Genomic DNA, 21,156 nt, shown 5'->3' with positions numbered 1-21,156 from the left:
TAACTCTTCGTCCATTGTCTTTCCAAGCTGTTAACGACCAACAGTTAGATGGCTAGACAGTCTCGGATTAGGCGGTGACCAAGTGTCACACGAGTGTTCCAGAAAAAAATAAATGACGTGGTTAAAAAGTAGGGCTTGTTGTTGATAAGTTCTTGATCGAACCTATTGACCTACAAGTAGGCTGCGTGTACAACACGCGTTACAGCAATAAAACGGGATGGCGAAACGTGCGTTCCGCTTAATTAGGTGCCTGTGTTCATTCTTTATTTTCTTAGATGGCACCATAGCCGTTCGTTCGGGGTATTCTCATCGATTTTCTAGCCAGAAGTTTTCCTTTTTTTTTTATTTCTCCAGCAGTTTAAAAAACGCGGGCTACAATTGTGCCATCTAGCGAGTATTGATGCAAGTAAGATCTGAGCGAGTAGATGATTTAATTTTTTAAAAAATCTAATTAAATTAGAAATAACCAATCGTATTTTTCATTGATCCATAATTCACAGTGATATCGTTTGCGTTCCAGAATAACATAAAGCCGTTTTTCTCCGAGATAGTGCCAATCAACGATACGGCAGATAGAATAAGCTCGGAGAAAGGCCATGCTTTTATTGGTTTCTTGAACTGCATTAGGCTACACGTAACAAAAGAGAGTAGAAAGCCTTTCTTGTTGAATGCATTCACGCATATCATCTGCGCTATAGCAAAAGTAAGAAGAAGACGATGGCATTAAAACGTTAAGATTTTCTAATCATTGAGATGAAGAAAATTATAAAAGTATTTCCTTTTTTCCTTCTCCCAAGTGCTGCAAAAGCCAGACATCTTGGCTGACACGACTACTTTCACAGCTGACTGCAGTGGAATAGGATCGATGCGTTTGGATGCGAAGGACCCGCACAGATAGCCACTATGGCTAGTGGTTCTACAACTGCGCAAAAGAGATACTCCTTTGTAAAAAAAAAAAGAAAAGAAACAAAAAAAAAAGACCTTGTTTTTGATTCGTCAGTTTCATCGGATGCTGCGGATGTTGTTGAAAGAGGATGCGGATAAATAGGGCGATATGGAGGAAGCAACGACAAGTAACAAGGTTGAGTATCCGATCGATTGCAAGAGCTGCTCGTAGCGCTGACGTCATTCGAACCTCGTTTATGATTCGACGCAGCTGTCTACGACGTCGCAGTACGTCCTTCTCAGTCCCTTCTTTTTTGTTGCTCACTTTTTTTTTCTTTCGTTTGTTTTTGTTTCCTCCTTCACCATCTGGAGATATGTACATACTCAGAGCTCATTCATTGAAGGACGCTGCCGTGTGCGTTGAGGGTTCCCGTCGTCTTCCATTATTTCTAGTTCAAGAGTAAATAGCAGTTAGCAGTCGATTTATCATCACATCAGTTTTGTGTGCTATGAGTCTTCTTCTATTATTGGTGAGGTGTTTGTGATTGGGCACGCGCCATGATGTTTTACTATTGCCCATCTTTGGAGGCTGTCAAAGAACTGCTGGACATGGCCATCCATCATGTTTGTCCGTGCACGTCCGATGACGTGTTCGACAATGCATGGAGCCAATGGATCCAGCTCATGTTCAAATCGCATCAAAGTAAAGGAACGCCGATAGAATCTGTCGGCTCTACCGGCGAACAGACGGAACAGAATTCCAGGACGAGCATGTCTTCATCCATCACAGCAGATACGGTTGTTAGAGTCCTTCCTGCCTGGTATTTTTTTAAAATTTAAATCGTATTATTTCTTAATGGGTTTTGCATAATCAATTGAATTAAAGGCTATTGTAATGCTGAAAGTGACTGTTTATGGCCATTTTTAATTAAGTGTTAATTTAATTTGCAGTGGCTGGGGAACTGAAGTATCGGTGGCCTTAACGAGTAGTGGAATAAGCAAAGTTCAACATCGTCTAACTAGTGGCAATAATAACAACAAATCGAGCACAACGTCAAACACGACCGGCGCAGTCTTAACAACGACGTTATCACCGGCCAGTTCGTCGCCGGGTCCACTAGCGTCCTCGATTGCCGGACACCAACATCTCGCTAATACTGGAAGCAGCGCCAGCATTGGAACGAGCCCTTCACCAATCATCAAAGACGATCTTAGCGATTCTTACATCATTCAGGTACCAATTATTCAGCATCTATTAAAATTTCGTATTACTAATGGCCACGCCCTTTTTTAAAACCTACTATATACTCAGAGGAGAATTAAAGTTAAAAAGCATTGATTGATTTTGACGGGTTCAATAGTTTAAAATTGTAACCCGGTTAGATATCGATACAGTTATGACCTTAGTCACGCAATAAAGTCCAACGTATGTGGCTCTATTTGTGTTAAGTCGATAAAGTCCATTTCATTTTCGTGTCATAATCGACAAGGTGGAACCAATCCGCGTTATGGCAACATCACCGTCATCGATACTGGGCGGAGCCGATTCTTGGGCGTCGGACGAGTCGCCGCGTCGCGGATTGCTGACCGTCAATGAGGAACTCGATGGATGGAGTCGTCGCATGCAAGGTGCCGAAGAGTCTGCCGCTGCTGGAACTAACGACAGTCTCAGTGTATCACCGGTGGCCTCGAAATCGACGGAGGGTCACCGCAGGAGTTTACGGCACGCCGCAACGCATGACGACGGTTCGGCCAACTCGTCAGCCGTCAGCAAGCGACGTCTTGATTGGCGTAATTCCCATCGCAATTACCGGTCGGCACCGACGGCCGCCGCCAGCCGAGATTCCTACGCGCTCAACTACGACACGCGACGGGCACTCCGCAATTATCACCAGCGCAGCATCGAGGCTACATCCGCCTATCCGGCCGCTCCTGCCAACCGTCGTGTGTTGCATAAACGAGGCGGAAGCATGAGAGAGCCATTGACTGATAGTCTAGACGCATCTCGTTCGTCTTCTACCGCAGCCTTTGTCGAGCTAACAAGCACCGGAAGTTGTTTAGCGTCGACGGGTGTTGCGCAACAACAGCATCCGCGCTGCCAAATGATGGCCAGCCCGGCTACCAAACGATGGCGATGTCACACGGTCGACTGCCCTTGTTCCAACAATGTGACCGCCTCCTCCGCCGTCAACAAAGATTTGATATTGGTCGATGGCTCTCTGACGGTACATCGCCATTCCTTTCCTAGCAGCGGAGATCTACTGGCCAGCCCGTCATCTTCTTCTTCCAGCCGCCGTCGTAATTATCAGCAGCACCGGAGTGAAGATCAACACAGGTATGTTTTGTTGCGTATAACTACGTTTAAGTTGCAATTGTTTAATGCTAATGAACATTGATTTTTGTTATGGAATATGCACAAAAAAAAACTATAGACGGACCAAAGAGTCATTGTATGATGGCTACTTGAACCGATCGGAGAGTCTCGATTGGGCCGGCTTCCGAACTAGAAACAAAGCAATGACGAGCTCCAAAAGAGACGAAGCGACATCCGTCATTGATGACATTGATGGAACGGGTAGTCAGTTGCAATCAGCGTCTGCTGGCCAGGTTCCGCGCATTACTATTCGCTACAACGATCCTGGCAGTCTAGAAAGCGTAAGTATTATATTTTTTGTTATCGGCTATAGCTGATTGGCATCGAAATGATTTATTCTTTTCGTTTGATTTCAGGTCAATGAAGATAATCTATTTTTCTGCTTGGAAGCCGGAAGCAAAAATGAATTCCGTCAACGTTTAGAAAAGACCATTGACGTATAAACTGATAATTAAATCATTGTTTTGCAATAATTAATTTTATAACTTCATAATTAATCGTTGCAGGCTCAATATCGCCAAGTTTGGGAATTAAGAGCCAACCTGGAGGAACATAATGGTTTTTACGAACCGTCTTCCCCCGAACCGGAAGCGATAGCCAATGCCGGTACGATTATCTATTTCTTCCCGGTTCAACGTTCTATCTCCGATCGTCATTAATTACAAAGCTTTTATATCTTAAATGTTTAGTGGCGAGCGATGTGGAATCCTTTGATTCCAATTCAGAGAGCTTGGCCAGCGAAGAAGAAGAAATTCGAACGCGGAATACGTACGCGATGAATCCACCGAACCAGGACGTATCAACAACTTGTGAGACGAAATTACCGTCTCCAACGCCAATGTTACATCCGCCGATGTCGAGCGGGTCGTGGAAAAGGCATTCGTACCGTAGTGTTTCCATGAATTCCCGATTGCCACGCCAAACAGGCCCACTAAGTCCGTTGCAGAAGTCACCCCAACAGCATCCGCAAAGCAGTTTTGATTCGATTGACACGATTGAAACGTCTTCCACTGAACCCAGCCGGATGGATCACGTAACCACGAGTTTCGAAAGCTCTGCCACGGACAGCACTAACGGCCTAGAAGTGACGTCCATCCAGCCGTCAGTCAGCCATCACAGAATGCTAGCCCTCCGCAATGATAGCGGCTACCGCAGTCTCGAATCTGCGGTTGTTCCGGCGTCCGGATCGACCAAGACGGCGACCAATGCAAGGATAAGTGCTAGCGAAGACGATTTAATTGATACACAAGCGACGGATGCAGGCTGTCAATGCCGGAGTCAAGTGCTGCACGACGAAATGTGCGAACGTCAGAAGCCCATCGTTTTCGCGCGTTGCACACGCTACGGAATGAAAGTGCGGTCCGCTTCGACATCCGCCCCGCACTCTTCATCGCAATCGCTAGGATGGAAACATCAGCAACGGCTTCACCAACATCATTCGCATCAATCGTTGACTAGAGATTACAGCATTGATGAACGCACTGACGCTTTATTCCGGGAATTTAGCCGATGCGATCCTGTTTTTGATACTAGTTGTATGAGAAACGTTGGCGGTGGTAGCCGTCCGGAGTTGCAAACAACGGGACTTGGGCACCGGAGTCGTTGGATCAACCAACATCAACGGCACGATGCCCAGCATCACTATCAGCATCGATTCATTTCATCGGACGCTAGCGAATCTCTGCTGCAGCATTGCAGCCTTAAAGAATAATTTGATATTTAACTCATTTTCACAACCCATTTGTTTTGTTTTTTTCACCCTGTTGAAATTGCGCTTCAATTACGCTTCATATCAAATTTCATATTCTAGTCCAATTTTTTAATCTGCTACTTAACTACCCTTTTCGGAATTCGAACATTTTTTTCTATATATGCCGTATATATATATATATAATGTTTACAATTATTACCAGTTGATTAAAAAATCTCATATCTAATTATATATTCACACACAAAAATGACATAACAGAATTTTTTTTTTCAAGCAAAATTTTATTCATAGTCCTTAGGCGGTACAAGATAATACAAACAGTAAAGAGGTATCAATCTTTTCTGTTATTTAATTATTTCGTGATTGCCATTTTGCAGATAAAGGGCAGACCGGTGAGTTCCTTTTGCTCCGGGCCAAGTGCTTCTAGGTCAGCCATGGGAAATTGGAGCCTCCAACAACCCATAGTTGGTTCCATGATGTGGCCCCGCCTGAAATCCATGACGATGTTTAAATTCCGGGTGGGTGCAGTTTCCCAAAGTCCTTGGAAGCCTGCGGCGTAATTGGGGCAAAAGTTTTTGTAACCTGTTTTTGAACTGTCCGGTCTACCCCGCCAAGACCATTTGTAATTAAGCAATGATGGATTCGAATTTAGGCTAAATCCCCCTGTCCAATAGTGGCCCGCGCGTGAGTAAGGAAGTTTGTCTGTGACATTGAATCTGATCCAGTGACTGATGGATTCCATTTCATCATCATCGTCTATGTAAATCAGAAGGCCATTACGTCGTCGACAGATACTAATCGCAACCTCAAGCGTCCACGTGTGTTTGAAAAACTCGTATCTGTAGTTACCTTTCGTGAGAACAGCAGACGGTTCGACTTCACCAGCACTCGGTTTCTTCGTTGAAGGCGTCTGGATTGGACGTACGGTCGTAGTGGTAATCCAGCTCTCTACCCACGCGGGTGGCTGTTCTTCAACGATGATATTTCCCAAAGCGTCCGTGTCGTTTAAGGGCTGCTCAAACCAGTTGGAGATGAGGTTTCCGCTCGATTGCATCGATTCGCGGATGGTAGACGCAAGCAGACGGTCGCCAGTTGATAGAACGATTAGGGTTACAACGATGCCAATGAACAGAACAAAGATGCCGATTTTGCACGCTGAACGACAGCTTTTCTCATGAGGTTCAGCTTTACGTTTAATAGGGCTTGCGTAAGTCTTCTTGCGAGGCTGTGCTAATTCTTCATCAATGTCACTGTTGGCGGATTCGATTTTGTCTATCGACGTCATTGTGAACGTTCAGAACCAAAGCTTTTTTCGAACATATTGTTCCGGGTTGGCTTCTACTTTTATACGCATCGGTTTAGAGTGTTCACTAGTAAACAGTTTGCATTGAATTGAGGGGTTTAGCATTACGTATGGGCAATTTTAGTCATCCACGATTAAATTACGGAAATGGCATGGTTTTAAAAAACACTGTTCAGCATAAAGGATGTACTTATTATTAAAAATTACTGCATTTCACGCCAAAAATCAAAGGCACCATGACTTTTACGTTTCTTCGATGGTTCTTTACTTTTACTGCCTCAAAATTTGTAAATATAAGATCCCTGGTTGTAGAAAATCACATAGTAGCTTTTAGAGTTGACGATCTTAGACGAAACATTGCAGAAAACATCTATAACGGCATGAGTGTGATGTCGATGAGGCAGCCAGTGTCATCGTGTAACAATTGGCACACCTCTGTCAACACTCTTCAAAAAGAAGGTAGGGTATCTGACTTCATCTGTTGATTTTTACACCTTTCTCTTTTGCATGTTTTTCCTGTCTTTTGTGTGTGAATTCTCGCATTCCTTCCTCCAACTGCTGAAGATCCAGTTGCTGTGCAGACGATAATTCACGAGCAGACGACGCAAATTTCCATATGTGGGTGCCATGCGCCATGCTTGCTTTCGCGTTATTCAAACTAACTGAATCTTGCTCACGTGTATATAGAAAGTATATTCGAGTTTATATGTCGTAGCTCAAAAAGTTGAAGTTTCAACAATGGTTAGGGTAAATAATTTAAAGAGAGTAGTGTGTGGGGTGTCTGGTGGAGTGGATTCATCTGTGACTGCGTTATTACTCAAGAGAAAAGGTACGGCGATTGAATTATTTACAAAGGATACTTTTGGTAAAACGTTATGATCAGGTTATGATGTTGTTGGAGCATTTATGAAAAATTGGGATGGAAAGGATGAACTAGGAGTCTGTCAAGCTGATAAAGATGCTGAAGATGCTGAGCAAACTTGTAAGGCACTCAGTATTCCATTCGTTGAAGTAAACTTTGTTAAAGAGTATTGGAACCATGTGTTTGAGTACGTCTCACTTTTGAAAATAATTATGCTTCAGTAAAATTATTCAAATCATTTTAGGAATCTTCTGCAAGACTATCAAACAGGTCTAACTCCCAATCCTGACATTCTTTGTAATTACCACATCAAATTTGACTTGTTTTTTGACTATGCCAAAGTAAAACTGGGTGCTGATTATGTAGCTACTGGACACTATGCAAGATCATCATTAAGAATGGATTCTTGTGATTCAGAAGTTGAAAGTAAATGCTGCTTAAAACTTTTTTTTATTAGTATCTAGCATTAAAATTGTGTTTTTACTATCACTGTTTTTCAGATACAAAATTACTCACTGCCCATGATAGTTTCAAAGATCAAACATTTTTCCTAAGCCATATCAAACAAACTTCACTCAGAAAAACCTTTTTCCCTATTGGACATTTACTGAAGAGTCAGGTACGCAACATAGCCAGTGACAATGACCTGAATCATGTAGCTAATAGGCCAGACAGCACTGGTATTTGCTTCATCGGCCGGCGAAATTTTCAAGATTTCATTTGTGAAGTACGGTATAGCCACATGGGAAGGCCTCATATTTATTGCTCATAATCCCTTTTGCAGTATATTCCAGATAACCCTGGACCGTTTGTCGATGTTGATACCGGCAAAGAGGTTGGACGACATCAAGGAATACACATGTGGACGGTTGGACAACGATGTAGAATAGGAGGCTGTCTTCAGCCGTATTTTGTTGCATCCAAGCAACCGGAAACGCGTACAATATTTGTGGTAAGAAGACTGATATGAAGGTGAAAATGAAACCGCCAATACCTTCTTGTTTTTATTAGGCCTCTGGTACGAATCACCCGGCTTTGTATTCAAACGTGTTCATTACCGATACTCCACACTGGATTTGTTCCACTCCCAAGGACTTACTTGAAAAAGGCACCTTTGATTGCTATTTCAGATTTCAGCATACGAAACCCTTAACAGCTGCGCAAATCGCATTTAATCAATCTGGTCTCATCGTGACACTAAAGCAACCTTTACGTGCACTAACTCCTGGCCAGTATGCTGTCTTTTATTCCGGCCAGGAATGCCTAGGATGTGCTCGCATAACCCAAAACGTGGACAATGCACAACACCTTCATAAAACCGACGTATGTTCTTCAACTGCATAGTAACTCGTCTGAAGGGAAAATCCCATTTCGTCAATAGTTCCCGAGGCGATACTCGTGTAATTCCTATTTTTCGAGCCAAAAAAAAACACATATAGTAGTGTAAACTAAATGAAAATCTTAAGTAGGCGGGAGAACAGCGATGGCGCGGAGTATTCACATCTCTGAACAGTGGCTTCGTACCTGGCGGTGCCTTGTCATACTAAGAGATACTTGAATATCGTGCGGGATATAAAGAAACAACCGTTGCTGCGCCTCGGGGGTAAAGTCTGAAGTTAAAGTAGTGAAGGGAACCTATAGCAAGAAGCGAGTGACTGAACAGGTTAGTCAGCCGGATACAAGGCCGCTAAACACACAGCGCAGCGAGATCTAAATTCAGAAAAAAAACAGTGGTGTTTAAACGATTACGCAAAATATGTATTTTTTTTTTAACATTTTGAAGAGTGTTAATTTGGACAATGTCGTAGTGCAACATTGGCGACGACAGTTGCATGGCGAGTGGTGACATGGTGCCAAAGAAGTCATATTGTCCTTGATTTGGGCTACGTCGCTGCAAGCTGTAGTTGCATAACGTCACCTTCGGAATTCCCCATTTCACGTGTCTAATGGATCCGTAAGAAAATAGAGAAGACGGCACAAAAGAAGTTCATGTCCGAAAAGTTTATCAGTGAAGAAACCTGCGTAGATCTGCACTGTCCTGGTGAAACGTGAAAGCCACGGAATGCGCTGTGAAACATTTTTTTTCTGACCCGAAATGGCGTTCTCTTTACAAGGTGACAGTGACCTGAACACCGATAGGGATTTCGAATACGTAGCAGACGCTGAACCCATTTTAGATAAAAATGTGCCCGCCAACGACAGCAACAAATCGAAGGATCGAGTAGCTGGAGCTGATTTTGATGCTAAAGACGCGTTGATTGATGGACAAGTTGATTGCGATGATTTGCTTAGCAATTGCGGGATGCCGTCAAACCCTGGCGAATTTAAAATCGAAAACAGTGCTGTTGAAATCGCTAATTCTTCAAGTGTTCATATCGGCAACAGTTTCCATCAGAAGACGGATATAAAGTTCGACAGAGCTACATCAGTCATTGTTGATCGACGCCAATGGAATTATATAAACTGTTCGGATACCAAAAAAGTAATTTCACATTAATCGATTCATTGCATTAAAATTTAATTTTGGTTTTATTTTAGATCCCATTTCAAAGATCGGAGAGTCAGATGGTTATTGTTAGCAAAGTTCAAACTTTTAACCAAGACCGATACCGCAATCGATTAGCTTATTTCACGCCTTTGCCGTGGTGTACCTGGTTCAGTCCACACCTGGACAATCTTTACACGGCGCTACAGCTTGTCACAACTGATCGCTTCGATGGACGATCAGGCCCAACTGTTATATCCCTTGAACAGATTGTGCAGGAAAAACAGGTTTATTATTTAAAATTTAACGACCACCCAAGCGACATAATGATCGCTAATTAATTTTTCCATTTTTTCCTAGAGTGAATTTCCCCTAAACAATGGGACTCGTCCGTGTCGTGTGCTCATTGAAGGCAATCCCGGATACGGGAAAACCACGCTGACATTGAAAATGGCCTCAGACTGGGCTGCTAAAAAGGAGTATATTGACAATTTTCATCTTGTTTTTCTTATCCCACTCAGGGATTTCCAGGTAAATTGTTGGGCATTACTTCGCACTGTTTAAGTCACGTGACGTGTTTGTTATTAACAGGGAGACTTACAGAGTTATCTCTTTAATGAATTCTTTCCACAACACGAATCGTCGCAAGACCGGGATGATTGGTGGAACTACATCAAAGAAAATCATAAAAGCATTCTTTTTATCCTAGATGGGCTCGACGAATTATCACCAGATCACCGTGCACCTATCGATATGTTACTCAAGGGCAACATATTTGATAAGGTAGTATACTTTTTTTTTAGTTGGCGAAAGTCACGTAACGATTAACCTGTTTGTTCTATTAAGGTTAGTGTCGTGGTGACCTCGAGATCCATTTCGTCGGACGATAATATTCTGAGTTACTTCAATCGGCGCATTGAAATCCGCGGTTTTGGCACTGGACAAACTGAACAGTTTATTCAGAATTATTTCCAAATTAAACAGAAGCCGAATTTAGGCACCGAGTTGATTAATCTGCTCGATGGGCCTTATTCAAGTAGCCGTCACTTGGCATCTTGCCCGTTGACCTGCCTTTTCCTATGTGTCGTCTTCGAAGATGAAGGCAACGAGAATGAAGAAAAGGGCTTAAAAACCAACGGTGTCTTGCACAAAATGACCCAAATCTACCAAGGAATTGTTAATTGGCTTATTCGGAGGGCTCTTAACAAGAAACAGGTCTCTGTAGTGCAAGATGGACCATCTACAGTGTCTCCGGTGTTATTTCCTACACAGCACGATTACGAAAAAGCCTTATCGAATTTCGGTCTTCTTTGCCTCCACGCTTTGGCCCGAGGTGGCACACAGTTCACGCACGAGCAGTTAAAGGAACTGCCTGACAACAGCTGTGAATTGGTGCTGGAATTGGGACTGATGGTCCCTAGGAATTCACCCCGTAACACTACGCTTTGCATCCCTAAAAATCCATCGTACCAACCGATACATAAAGCATTCCTGGAATACCTGGCTGCAGTGTACCTTTCCGGTTCACTTGAACAACGATTTGCTGAACATATTAACTTCTTGCAATCACCGTCCATATCGCGTGAAAGCATAAACTTGATCTTCAAATTCTTGGCGGGATTGTTGCAAGAAAACGCTGCCATTTTCTTTCGTTTACATCATCTTTCTGCGTTTGAGTTGCCGGTTATCACGCTCTTTGAGCTGCTACGCGAGAGTGGTGCCACCACGGAGAATGTACGCGCCTTATCAACGATCCTTGACAGCGAAATCGTTGTTGTTCGATCTAATCAGATTGAACTGGATGGGTGGGCAGGTCTTCTTGCTGAGCCCGACTGTCCTATCCGTTCCATAAAATTCGTTTGGGCTGACGCCCCATTCAACAGTGCCGCCCTGGATCGCTTTTTTACAGCTTTTCAGACCAACCGTTCTGTTATTTGTTTGGTTATGAGTGGAGCCTGTGGGCTCGCACCAGACGAGAATGACGTTGTTGCCATGGGAGCCTTTACCGTCCAGGCATTGAAGAAAACCCAACTGCGCCACTTCAGTCTGCACTTGGTCGGCGACACATGGGCCCCTAAAGTTGTTACGGCTGTCAACAACATGCTCAACTATCGCTATGTTGCCTTTTCGTTGACGTCTATAAAGATAAGCGTCGATATTGGCACTCAGCAAGTCGTCGCTCTCAGCCAGGGTCTGCGCCAATCAAATGTTAAATCTCTGGTATTGTCAAAACTCTCGTGCGAGCCAGAAGGATATGCTTCCATTGCATTACTTTTAAAATCACTCCAGCATCTTTCAGGTAATCTTTTCAACGTAAATTTGGTTGTCTTGCATTGATTTCACACGTTTTTTTGTTCTGTTTTCAGTATCCCTGAATTTACTGAAAACGTTACCTCCGTCCAGAGTAGACAATCGTTACGAAGAAGGCTCACCAGGAGACTTGCAAACTTTGGAGTCTTACTTTAAAGCTGCAGCCCGGCAACGCGCGGGAATTAACGTTCTGGAACCTGTTGGTTCAAGAAAGTCTATTGATACGACCGCTGTCTCGTCAAGCTCAGTGAAACGTGATGACGAAAGTGCTTACAACGAAGCAAACCTATTGGCCTTGATTTTGTCGGTGTTGGAATCCAGCAATCATAATGATTTCAAACTTCAAGACGGACTGAGATTGCCAGGCACGTTTTATATTTACTTTTTCATTTGGTGTTATTTTGTAATATTTCTGACATGAGCATTATCATATTTCTAAAAAGGTATCGTGGCGCCAAATGCACTTGGGTTCTTCAAATTAAATGAACCTGAATGCCAACTTGGCACCCATGCAAGCGGATTTCATTCCCTTTTTATCGCCCTCCAAGAACCCGAGTGCCAATTATCAAAGTTGGATTTGACGGGGTGTTTTCTGGAACCGATGGATTTGCATTGTTTAGGACAAGCCACACGTCGCAGTCACAGTTTGAAGTCACTACGCTTAGCAAAACTAAAAAAGTACTTTAGTTAACACAAAACTAAAGGTTCTGTCATTAAATTTTTTTTTTTTTTTTTTCGTTTGATTCAGATTTGAAGAAGTTCTTCCCATCTTAATAAACACAAATCTGACCTGGTTAGATGTGTCCTCAGGATATATTAATATTGATAAAGGATGCATAATCAAACTAATTTATGCGCTTTCAACTGCCTCTAAACTGGTATCACTTTCTTTGGCCGGATGGAAATTTACGATCGAAGTAACTTGAGGATTTTATACTGTGAATGAATTGAACTTAACAATTTTATTGGTTCTACAGAATAATTCCGTTCTTAGGATAGTGGATCGATTGATGAGATCTAGTCAACTGGAAGAATTGAACTTGACCGGTTGTCGGTTTCTCCTGCACATGTCCTTGCACACTGTACCATCTGCGGGAGCTTCGTGCATGTCCTTGATCAGCCAAATTGCAACATATCAAAATGACGAACGTACGCCAAGGTCGAATTTATCGCAGATGCTAAGCGCTTTGCGTCTCAAACTGCCCACAACAAGTTCTCGTCCAACGTCTTCAAACGTTCCCGTCATCACCGCCAGGTATGTTCTTTAAGCAAAATATGTTGGGAGAAAGCATTCTTCAAACATCTGTATTGCTATTCAGATTTCCCGAGGACTGCGCAGAAATGCTGGGAAATGAATCGATCTTTGTCAAACCAGAAACGGATTTTCACAGTGAAAGCCTCAATGGCAAAAGTCAATGGCCCAACTTGACCAAGCTCTCTCTGACAGAAACTGTTGCAACATTCCAGGTAAGCAACATTCGCCAAGAAACTAATCAATTCTACCTCCTGCATTCTTTCCTTACAGGGGTTGAATAAGAAGGATGTCGAAACAGTGGCTGGACCAGAACTTTTCGTTTTACTCGATCAACTGAGGAATTTGACGGAACTGTCAGTCAGTATGAAACCAAAGATGCCAGAAAGCGCCACGCCTACCCCTTGCATATCACCACTCAACGACATCAAAACAAAGAAATTCTTCCGTGCTATTCAGCGTCGGCTGGGCCGGCAATTGGAGAGATTGTGCATGTCGTTTTGCTCCATCGCTTGGCAGCGACCTTCGCAAACAGCTTGCACGCTTATTCGTCGATTGCTGAAATGCGAGAAACTCGTTGAACTGGAATTGAATTTCGTTCAGTTTTGTGCAGCTGCAGAGTCATCGTGGTCAGCATGTCCAGCGACAGCAACCCAGAAAGTGAATCAGCAGCCACATAGTACTGGTCAAGGTGACCCGATTCATTGGCTTCTGTACGCAGTAGTCGCTGGTTGTCCGCGTTTAAAAGAGCTGTCCCTAATTGGAACGACATTGACCTCAACGCAAGCTTATAATTTGGGCTTACAGATTCGTGACAAGTGGAAAGGCGTCTCCCTACGTATTCACATATGGCGTACTAGTAGTGATGATCATCACACTGCCGAAATCATCTCGATGAACTTACTGCATGAACTGAAGAAAGATAGCAAATTCGAAACGGATTTTATTGGTGGTTACAGAGCCACTGTTTTGATCCGACGTCGGAAGCATCTGTGTGGTCTGGTTTCAAAGCTTAATGAAATTAAAACCGGAATACCCAAGCTACTGCCATTCTTTTGCCCTTCAAGTAGCGATCTGTTCAGCTTTCGGGCGAATGGAACTAACATTCTCGAAGAACACTTGGAAAATGATAATATGGAAGAACTTTGTTCTACATTACCACCTGGCCTGCGATCACTCTTCGGACTAACGCCGTTCGATTATTCGATTATGCTCGCTCACAACTGGGATTCGTACAAAGAATGACTTTGTCCAAAGGCTAAGTGTATTATTTCTTCTATTTAAAGGAACGTTACGATTCTCCATGTGTCCTCTGCAAACTCTTCCACATCTTGTTAATTTTGGCAAAACCATATCGGATGGATTTGATGAATCCAGCCGTTGGTATTCCTTTCAGACTTTGCGTCCAACTTGAAGCTTTCACCGTTTTCTGTACAGCTGCAAATAAATAATAAGATTTATCTCAGCTTCTACGTGTCCTCGTCGCTCCCGGAAGAAAATATTTAATGGTATTGCGTATTGAAATAACGTACCCTCTTTAACGAGCTCCGGGCATTCGGTGTCGTGGGCGGCAGCGCGGAAAACATCTTCCACATCTTGCCATCGACCATTGCGGTTCCACTCGTGCACGATTGTTTGCTGAAAACAAATAAACAAAGTGAGGCATGAAAAAACATTTCGTCATAGGAACTAAAAACCAAAGGCTTTTCCATACGTTCAAATCGTATTTCAGTCAAGGCCGTTGGAAATTGTTTCACCCATAGACTGGCGAAAACGAAAGCCTCGTTTCTCTATCCTTGGTATAGTTTTGTGGTGCTTAGCTACTAACGGGCTACTCACAATGGCTCTTCTGCCGCTCAATGGGATAATTGTCGTTATCAAAATTTCACATGATACACAATGTTTGAGTGTTGTAGCCTCACATTGAGGGCACACGCATTCTGAGAAATGTGGGAAGCTAGTTTTTTTGTGTGTGACGAGGACTACTTTCCCGGAATGCATATGCTTAGAAATTTTGGGTGTTTTCTTTTACCTGAATCTTTTTCGGCAATAGGTTGAGGTGAAATATTCTTGCAGCAGGGCTTGTGTCCTGTTCGCATCTGCCTGTCGTGCTATTGAACTCAGCATAGGCCGCAAGTCCGGGCCAAAATGAAGCGTACAAATTGCGAAATCTTTCGATTTGTGGTCGGACGATGTTCTTGACTTTATTGCGATCCTCACCGAAGCTCATTCTAAAATCACCTGGGAAGAAAATGAATAAGACCACATTGAAATATTGACTGAAATGTTTGCATATTCTTATTTTGAAAGCTTGCTTTATAATTGCCAACATTTCCTCTTGGAATAAAGACATCTGCACCTCTCGCTTTTTTTTTTAATTTACAAGGACAAACAACTTTCTTCTCCACTACTTTCACATTTTCCATAGGCGCGACGTGGTAGTCGACCGCAAATAGAAACTGCGTAGGTACCGGTTTGTTCACATTTTTAGCGCCATATTTTTACAGAGGGTTTCCTCGTCAGATAATATGAGGAGCTCTTAAACATAAGTTGACAATAAATAAGTAAACTTTAAAAAAATCAAAGGCATATAACCTGAGTAGGAAAGGCCGGCTAGGGTATGATAAAGATGTTCTTCTTGGAAAGAATCGGGAAGGAGGAGGAGCGCCGTGTGCATTGCGTTTTGCAGGTTATGCTTTAGGGCAGAGCGTATTGGGTGATTCGCATCCGGCAGAACAAGAGGCATGACAGGCTTATGTAGACGTCCACTGATATACCTAAAATAGAAACAGATGACTTGGATACTTCGACTATGAATAATTGCATATGTTTTCGTACATCCATTCCCAGTCGAGGAGATCTGCAATTATGGCAGAAGACGATACCACTCCATATTTGAGCAGCTGTAAGACAACACATCGACTGTTATTGAGGAATACATCTAAATAATAATATGAAAAATGTATAATTAAATACTGACGCCGTGTTTGTATGGGACGAGCGTGTTGAAGTAAACTCTAGCTCCCCATTTTTCTTGAAAAGACGCCAACGCGTGCGGGCCCAGGTATTTTATGGAAGAATAATGTTTCCAATTGTGTTTCAAATTCAATCGGTGGAAGGCTTCGGCATCGTCTACCACCAAAATGAGATCCACTACGTTTTCCTTGAATGAGAACATAAAAACAACTTGTTAGTGAGTGCGACCAGTTGAACGCTTTCTCCTTATACTCAGAATTAGGTAACTATTCTATGAACACAATTTTTACCTAAAAAAAAAGAACAATTGGGAATGGAGGGCTTAATCCATAACAGTTCTGTATTATTGGAATTATAGTAAACAGGTAAAAAAAAATTTATCGCAGCAGCAGATGAGAAACAAAATCGGAATTGCTCTAATATATTAATCGCAATGTGGTGCTCCGTACTTTTCATGAAGACTTTTGACAGTGACGTTCTCAATTTCGGCCAATCGACCCATGACGATTTGGGCAACATCTTTTATATCATTATAGCGATGAAGAAGATCCATTTGGCGATCGAGCTCTTCAACGGAGAGGCTTTCCGTTTGAAGTTCGGCAATTTCACGATCAAGCTGGGCTTCCCTTTCGCGCAAATCATCCACTGATACGGTCGACAATCTAGCTCGTTTAGCTCGAACAGAGTGGTAAGGAGTGCCATTAGAGTTCCTTCCTGAACGGCTGCTCAGTGGGCTCTGTACAGGGCTTCTCACTCGTTTGTCTTCGTTGCTTAAACAAGGTGTTTTTGGTGTGCTTGGAGAAGACCCTTCGCTATTACGGGGTGAGCCCTTCATCCCCGTAAAGGGTGACTTGAACGGACGATTGAGTCTACTGCTATCAGTGGATCTTCTCAGCATCACGTTCGGTCGTGGACTTTCATTGGTACTAGAAAATATAGTACACAATTTAGGTAGCATTTAGCGCTTCGTACGGTAAGTGCTCGGTTGGTCAATAGACACTAGCCTATAGGACCACTATGGCAGCAAAGGTACTGATAAATCGTGTTCATATGCAAGGATTACATCATACGTAAGATTTTTGGGTGGGAGTTCAGTCATATTGATTCATCCGAATTGAGAAGTATACATTCCTAATGTCATCTACATGTAAGAACTTGTCAGGCTACAGTTGAATGAACAATTCAAAACACAACAACTCAAAAGCTAGCCAGCTGGGAGAAAACTCTTGTGAATTGCTGTACAAATGAAGAAACCTGTGTTCTAAGACTTCTAAATTGAAAATGTTTTTTATGTTAAGTGACATCGCGACCTATTTTGATCCTTTCTCCAGACTTTTGTGGGGTCCTTCTTATGCAAACACCTATCATTTTTATATGTAGATGGGAAAGTAAACCACCCAACATGCTTCATGAACACAAGCAAGTTTTATCAATGGCCTACTTTGCGCGTTCATTCTTACCTCGGTAGATTTATGTCCATGTTGTTGGAAAGCACCCGATCCGTAGGCAAAAGCAAACACAAGATTTTGTGGAAAAAGAGAAAGAATGTACTGGAATTTCTCAGTCAAGGCTGAATGTTTATCACAAAACAGACGGACTGACGACAGCCTGGAGGTAGCCATCTTAATTCATCAATGCTATAGTTTGGAAAAGTAGAAGTAAACGCTACAATTTAAAAGATTTATTTATTTATTTATTATATTTTTCTTTCTTGGAGTTGACTTTTGTTCTATATATATATTGTTTCCGTTTAATGTGAGCAGGCTCGATTGTCACCCACAGTGTGTCGCTGAAATTGAATGTTGTATTCTTTGGAGGTCGCCCATTACGTAACATTCATATCCTAAGGGTACGCGAATGTATCTATCTTTGGTGCTTCTGGAACTGATGACTTTTGTTTAATAGACCTCGTTGATTTTCCTCGTAAGGACCAGTGCAGGGTCTCACTGTCATATGAATCCGGTTAAGTTACTTTAGGGAAGTTCCATGTAAAATCGTTGACCTACAACCGCCTTAAAACAAGAAACGCCTTCTATTTGCCGAGAGCCGAAGAAAAGCCCAAAGGCATTAAGAAAGAAAATAAAAAGATGCAAGCAACTACAAAAGCTTACGAAATGTAAAACCGGTCTTGCTTACACTGCATGTGATGGCATATCTGTGTATATACCCCGAGGAGTGGAGCTACTAGTAGCGTCAGTTTGAGCCGAGCCGTGAGACGCAGTGGAAGGGGGATAGAGTGCATAGACCACCATCCCGGGAAGACGACGGAGTCGCACGTGTTGCATTTTCATTCGAGTGGTGCTATTTCTCCAATGCCTCTTGGTGTCTTGTGACAGTGAATTCATTATCTGTTTGGAATACGAATTTTAAAGAATAGTCCATTCATCTATACGAACATGAAGTATACTCTGTTGGAACTCATCGGGCTGGCGTCGATTGGCACAGTCTCGTGGTTTGTGTTAAGGGGTGTATGGAAGTTTCTTTACTCCACCTTTATAGGTCATGCTTTAGGCCATTCGCTTTCGCTGAAAAACATCGGACAATGGGCCGGTAGGTCAAGGACTTTCTTTTTTCAATATTTTGATTTGCCTAGTGACAATATGAATTTCCCTCACTTCCTGTCCTTTCTCAAGTTGTGACCGGCGCCACCGATGGAATTGGCCGAGCGTACGCAGAAGAGGTATCGTCCAGAGCGATTATAGACAATATTTTGTGAAAACGCTGATCTATTTTTTCTTCTTTATACGAAATCTAGTTGGCTTCACGTGGTATGAATATTGTCTTGATTAGTCGCTCACCTTATAAACTACAGAATGTAGCAGCTGAAATCGGTATTATTTGTTGATACATAAACACATAGGTTTCTTTTCGAATTCAAAATTTTTCGACAGAGTCCGAATACAAGGTGAAAACGAAAATCATCGACGTGGATTTCACCAATGGAATTGAGATATATGATCGTATCAAAAAAGAAATCGAAGGCCTTGAAATCGGCGTTCTTGTCAACAATGTCGGCATGTCATACGCTTATCCAGAATACCTAGCTGAGGTGATTTTATTTTGATTAATGGTTATTAGACATAAATACGTGAACCATAGATAGCAAGAATGTGTTAAAAGTGGAAATGTATACCCCTTGGGGAAAAGTGAAAGCGGAAAATGTTTTGAACGGGGAATGTGGTGGGCTTCCTTAACCTTCACCAGATGGCAGCTTAGATCATTTTCCTTTTTTTATTTAATGCATCTGTTACAAAACACGAAAAATAGGACGAGAGAATATTGCCCTTTGCGGTTTACCTGTGCTGAAATTGTTTGAATCACTTTCTCACTACTCAGCCGAGATTGCATTTTATTTTATCAATTATTTTTACAACGTGCGTACTTTTAGGTTCCCAATGCAGCTGAATTTTCCTTATCCCTCATCAACTGCAACGTTGTTTCTGTTACGCAAATGTGCATTCTAGTGCTGGGACAAATGGTGGAACGCAAGAAGGGATTGATTTTAAATGTTTCCTCAGCATCAGCTGTTCTCCCTACTCCTCTCATGACCATGTATTCTAGCACGAAGGTAAACATCGTTGTACACAAGAAAACGAGAAACGTAATTTTCAAATCTTATGACTTTAGGCGTACGTGTACAAGTTTAGTGAAGATTTGGCATTGGAGTATGCCCCGCTTGGCATCACGATCCAATGCGTGTTACCTGGTTTCGTGGTATCTAAAATGAGTCGGTACAAGAAACCGGCTTTCAGAATTCCTCTACCTAGAGATTTCGTTCGTGGCCACATGAGATCCTTGGGTCTGGAATTCGCTTCAGCTGGTTTTTGGGTCCACAAAATTCTGGTAACTATTATTTTTTATTTTCTTGTTTAAATTTCTGGTACTAGGTGGTTGTGACCCACTTCTTTCTTTCCCCTGGTGTAGTTTCGTTAATTACCGGTCTATGGTTCATTCCTCCCCTTGGTCTATACAGCTGTTTAGTTCACAAGAAAAAAATGATAATTAAGATGCTTTTTGTTTTGTATGCATACAGTTGGGCTACTACACAAAGCTGAATATGATTTCGCCATCCACCGTGGTTAATGTGACGTTCAACAATTTAAACGGCACTCGTCAACGTGCCCTAAAACGAATCCAATTGCAGAAGGAGCAACAACAACAAAACGGGGTCGAAAACGCCAAGGACAAATAAAGTGATCCAATGGGATTTCATATAGAAAAAAAAGCCTAATGTTGCTCTACTAACGAATCAAAAAGTCTAGCAAAAAAATCGAAAATATTTTCAATGTTGATATCGCCATTGTTCTGCATTTCGTTGACATTTTCAGATAGCTGTCTTCCTTTTGTGTTAATCTACCCTTTTTTTCCTTCATGTCCGCGTCCAGTTACTGCTGATTAGATCGTTTGTAATTGACGCATACTCAATCGTAGCGGGACCTGTCGTCACGACATGTTTGACAATTCACATAATAAAAACGTGTATGACGCCAATTTTACGTTTTTTCTAGAAGGAAGCCAATAAAAGGAAGCAGAGAGGATTTTGAGTGTGTGTGTGTGTGTCTCGTTCTCTTCTGTTTCGCTTCGTATTTTATGCAAATCGTAAAATTTCATATGCACTTCATGATTAAAGCATGCTTTGTAGAAAATCTAGTTTCTAGTCTATTGTTGTACGAAGTGGATTGACTACATTCCACGTAAAGGTCCTGTTTTAGTATGCGGATGCATCCACCATGAAAATAAAGAAAACCCGGGAGCGTTTCTTAGAAAAGGGGTTAGTTTGCCTCAGGCATCTAAATGGAACTTTAAAAAAAATACATAGCACTTGATAGATCTGGTTTGAAAAATGCTAAATTATGCTTAAATACTTTACTCGGTCTTCACTGTAGGGAAACGACGATGTTTTCGTATAAGGTGAATGAAAGAAAGTTCAAGTACAGCTGGAAAACAAAGAAGGTCCTCCGGAATGATACAAGTGAAATTTTTGGAACTTAGGGAGGG

General features: G+C 42.2%; 6 protein-coding genes across 7 annotated transcripts; 4 read left to right on the top strand and 2 right to left on the bottom strand.

Moving 5' to 3' along the window:
- The first annotated feature begins 1,273 nt into the window (after nt 1-1,273).
- LOC130686563 (uncharacterized) lies at nt 1,274-5,094 on the top strand. Its single transcript, XM_057509680.2, has 7 exons — nt 1,274-1,706; nt 1,837-2,119; nt 2,376-3,220; nt 3,318-3,540; nt 3,616-3,696; nt 3,766-3,865; nt 3,949-5,094. Exons 1-7 carry the CDS (start codon nt 1,444-1,446, stop codon nt 4,968-4,970), a joined length of 2,817 nt encoding a protein of 938 aa, XP_057365663.1. The 5' UTR covers nt 1,274-1,443; the 3' UTR covers nt 4,971-5,094.
- A 157-nt stretch (nt 5,095-5,251) lies between these two features.
- Nucleotides 5,252-6,255, bottom strand: LOC130686991 (uncharacterized). The gene is made up of 2 exons (XM_057510149.2): nt 5,820-6,255; nt 5,252-5,726 (listed from the first exon to the last, which is right to left on the bottom strand). The coding sequence occupies exons 1-2, from the start codon at nt 6,253-6,255 to the stop codon at nt 5,323-5,325; spliced, it is 840 nt and encodes a 279-aa protein (XP_057366132.1). The 3' UTR covers nt 5,252-5,322.
- A 583-nt stretch (nt 6,256-6,838) lies between these two features.
- Nucleotides 6,839-8,682, top strand: LOC130686569 (mitochondrial tRNA-specific 2-thiouridylase 1-like). Of its 2 annotated transcripts, none has more exons than XM_057509690.2 (7): nt 6,839-7,102; nt 7,157-7,322; nt 7,380-7,561; nt 7,636-7,862; nt 7,920-8,087; nt 8,147-8,535; nt 8,605-8,682. In XM_057509690.2, exons 1-6 carry the CDS (start codon nt 7,012-7,014, stop codon nt 8,477-8,479), a joined length of 1,167 nt encoding a protein of 388 aa, XP_057365673.1. In that variant the 5' UTR covers nt 6,839-7,011; the 3' UTR covers nt 8,480-8,535; nt 8,605-8,682. The 2 variants fall into 2 exon arrangements, with proteins under 2 accessions (XP_057365673.1, XP_057365674.1); XM_057509691.2 differs by having other exon boundaries at nt 8,602-8,682.
- A 139-nt stretch (nt 8,683-8,821) lies between these two features.
- LOC130686561 (uncharacterized) lies at nt 8,822-14,642 on the top strand. Its single transcript, XM_057509677.2, has 11 exons — nt 8,822-9,617; nt 9,674-9,907; nt 9,981-10,151; nt 10,212-10,403; nt 10,467-11,919; nt 11,987-12,295; nt 12,374-12,608; nt 12,679-12,847; nt 12,908-13,185; nt 13,250-13,397; nt 13,456-14,642. The coding sequence occupies exons 1-11, from the start codon at nt 9,231-9,233 to the stop codon at nt 14,425-14,427; spliced, it is 4,548 nt and encodes a 1,515-aa protein (XP_057365660.1). The 5' UTR covers nt 8,822-9,230; the 3' UTR covers nt 14,428-14,642.
- On the bottom strand, nt 14,429-17,816 carry LOC130686572 (phosphatidate cytidylyltransferase, mitochondrial-like). Its single transcript, XM_057509693.2, has 7 exons — nt 17,619-17,816; nt 16,163-16,345; nt 16,021-16,085; nt 15,778-15,959; nt 15,215-15,423; nt 14,715-14,820; nt 14,429-14,619 (listed from the first exon to the last, which is right to left on the bottom strand). Exons 1-7 carry the CDS (start codon nt 17,778-17,780, stop codon nt 14,474-14,476), a joined length of 1,053 nt encoding a protein of 350 aa, XP_057365676.1. The 5' UTR covers nt 17,781-17,816; the 3' UTR covers nt 14,429-14,473.
- A 315-nt stretch (nt 17,817-18,131) lies between these two features.
- Nucleotides 18,132-20,696, top strand: LOC130686573 (very-long-chain 3-oxoacyl-CoA reductase-B-like). Its single transcript, XM_057509694.2, has 7 exons — nt 18,132-18,708; nt 18,792-18,838; nt 18,914-18,989; nt 19,050-19,207; nt 19,547-19,726; nt 19,786-20,001; nt 20,192-20,696. The coding sequence occupies exons 1-7, from the start codon at nt 18,555-18,557 to the stop codon at nt 20,348-20,350; spliced, it is 990 nt and encodes a 329-aa protein (XP_057365677.1). The 5' UTR covers nt 18,132-18,554; the 3' UTR covers nt 20,351-20,696.
- The last annotated feature ends 460 nt before the right edge of the window (nt 20,697-21,156 follow it).

Source organism: Daphnia carinata, chromosome 2, assembly GCF_022539665.2.
Source record: "Daphnia carinata strain CSIRO-1 chromosome 2, CSIRO_AGI_Dcar_HiC_V3, whole genome shotgun sequence".
Lineage (NCBI taxonomy): Eukaryota > Metazoa > Arthropoda > Branchiopoda > Diplostraca > Daphniidae > Daphnia > Daphnia carinata.
Note: the sequence above shows the minus strand (reverse complement) of the source record. Positions and strands in the feature narration are given on the sequence as shown.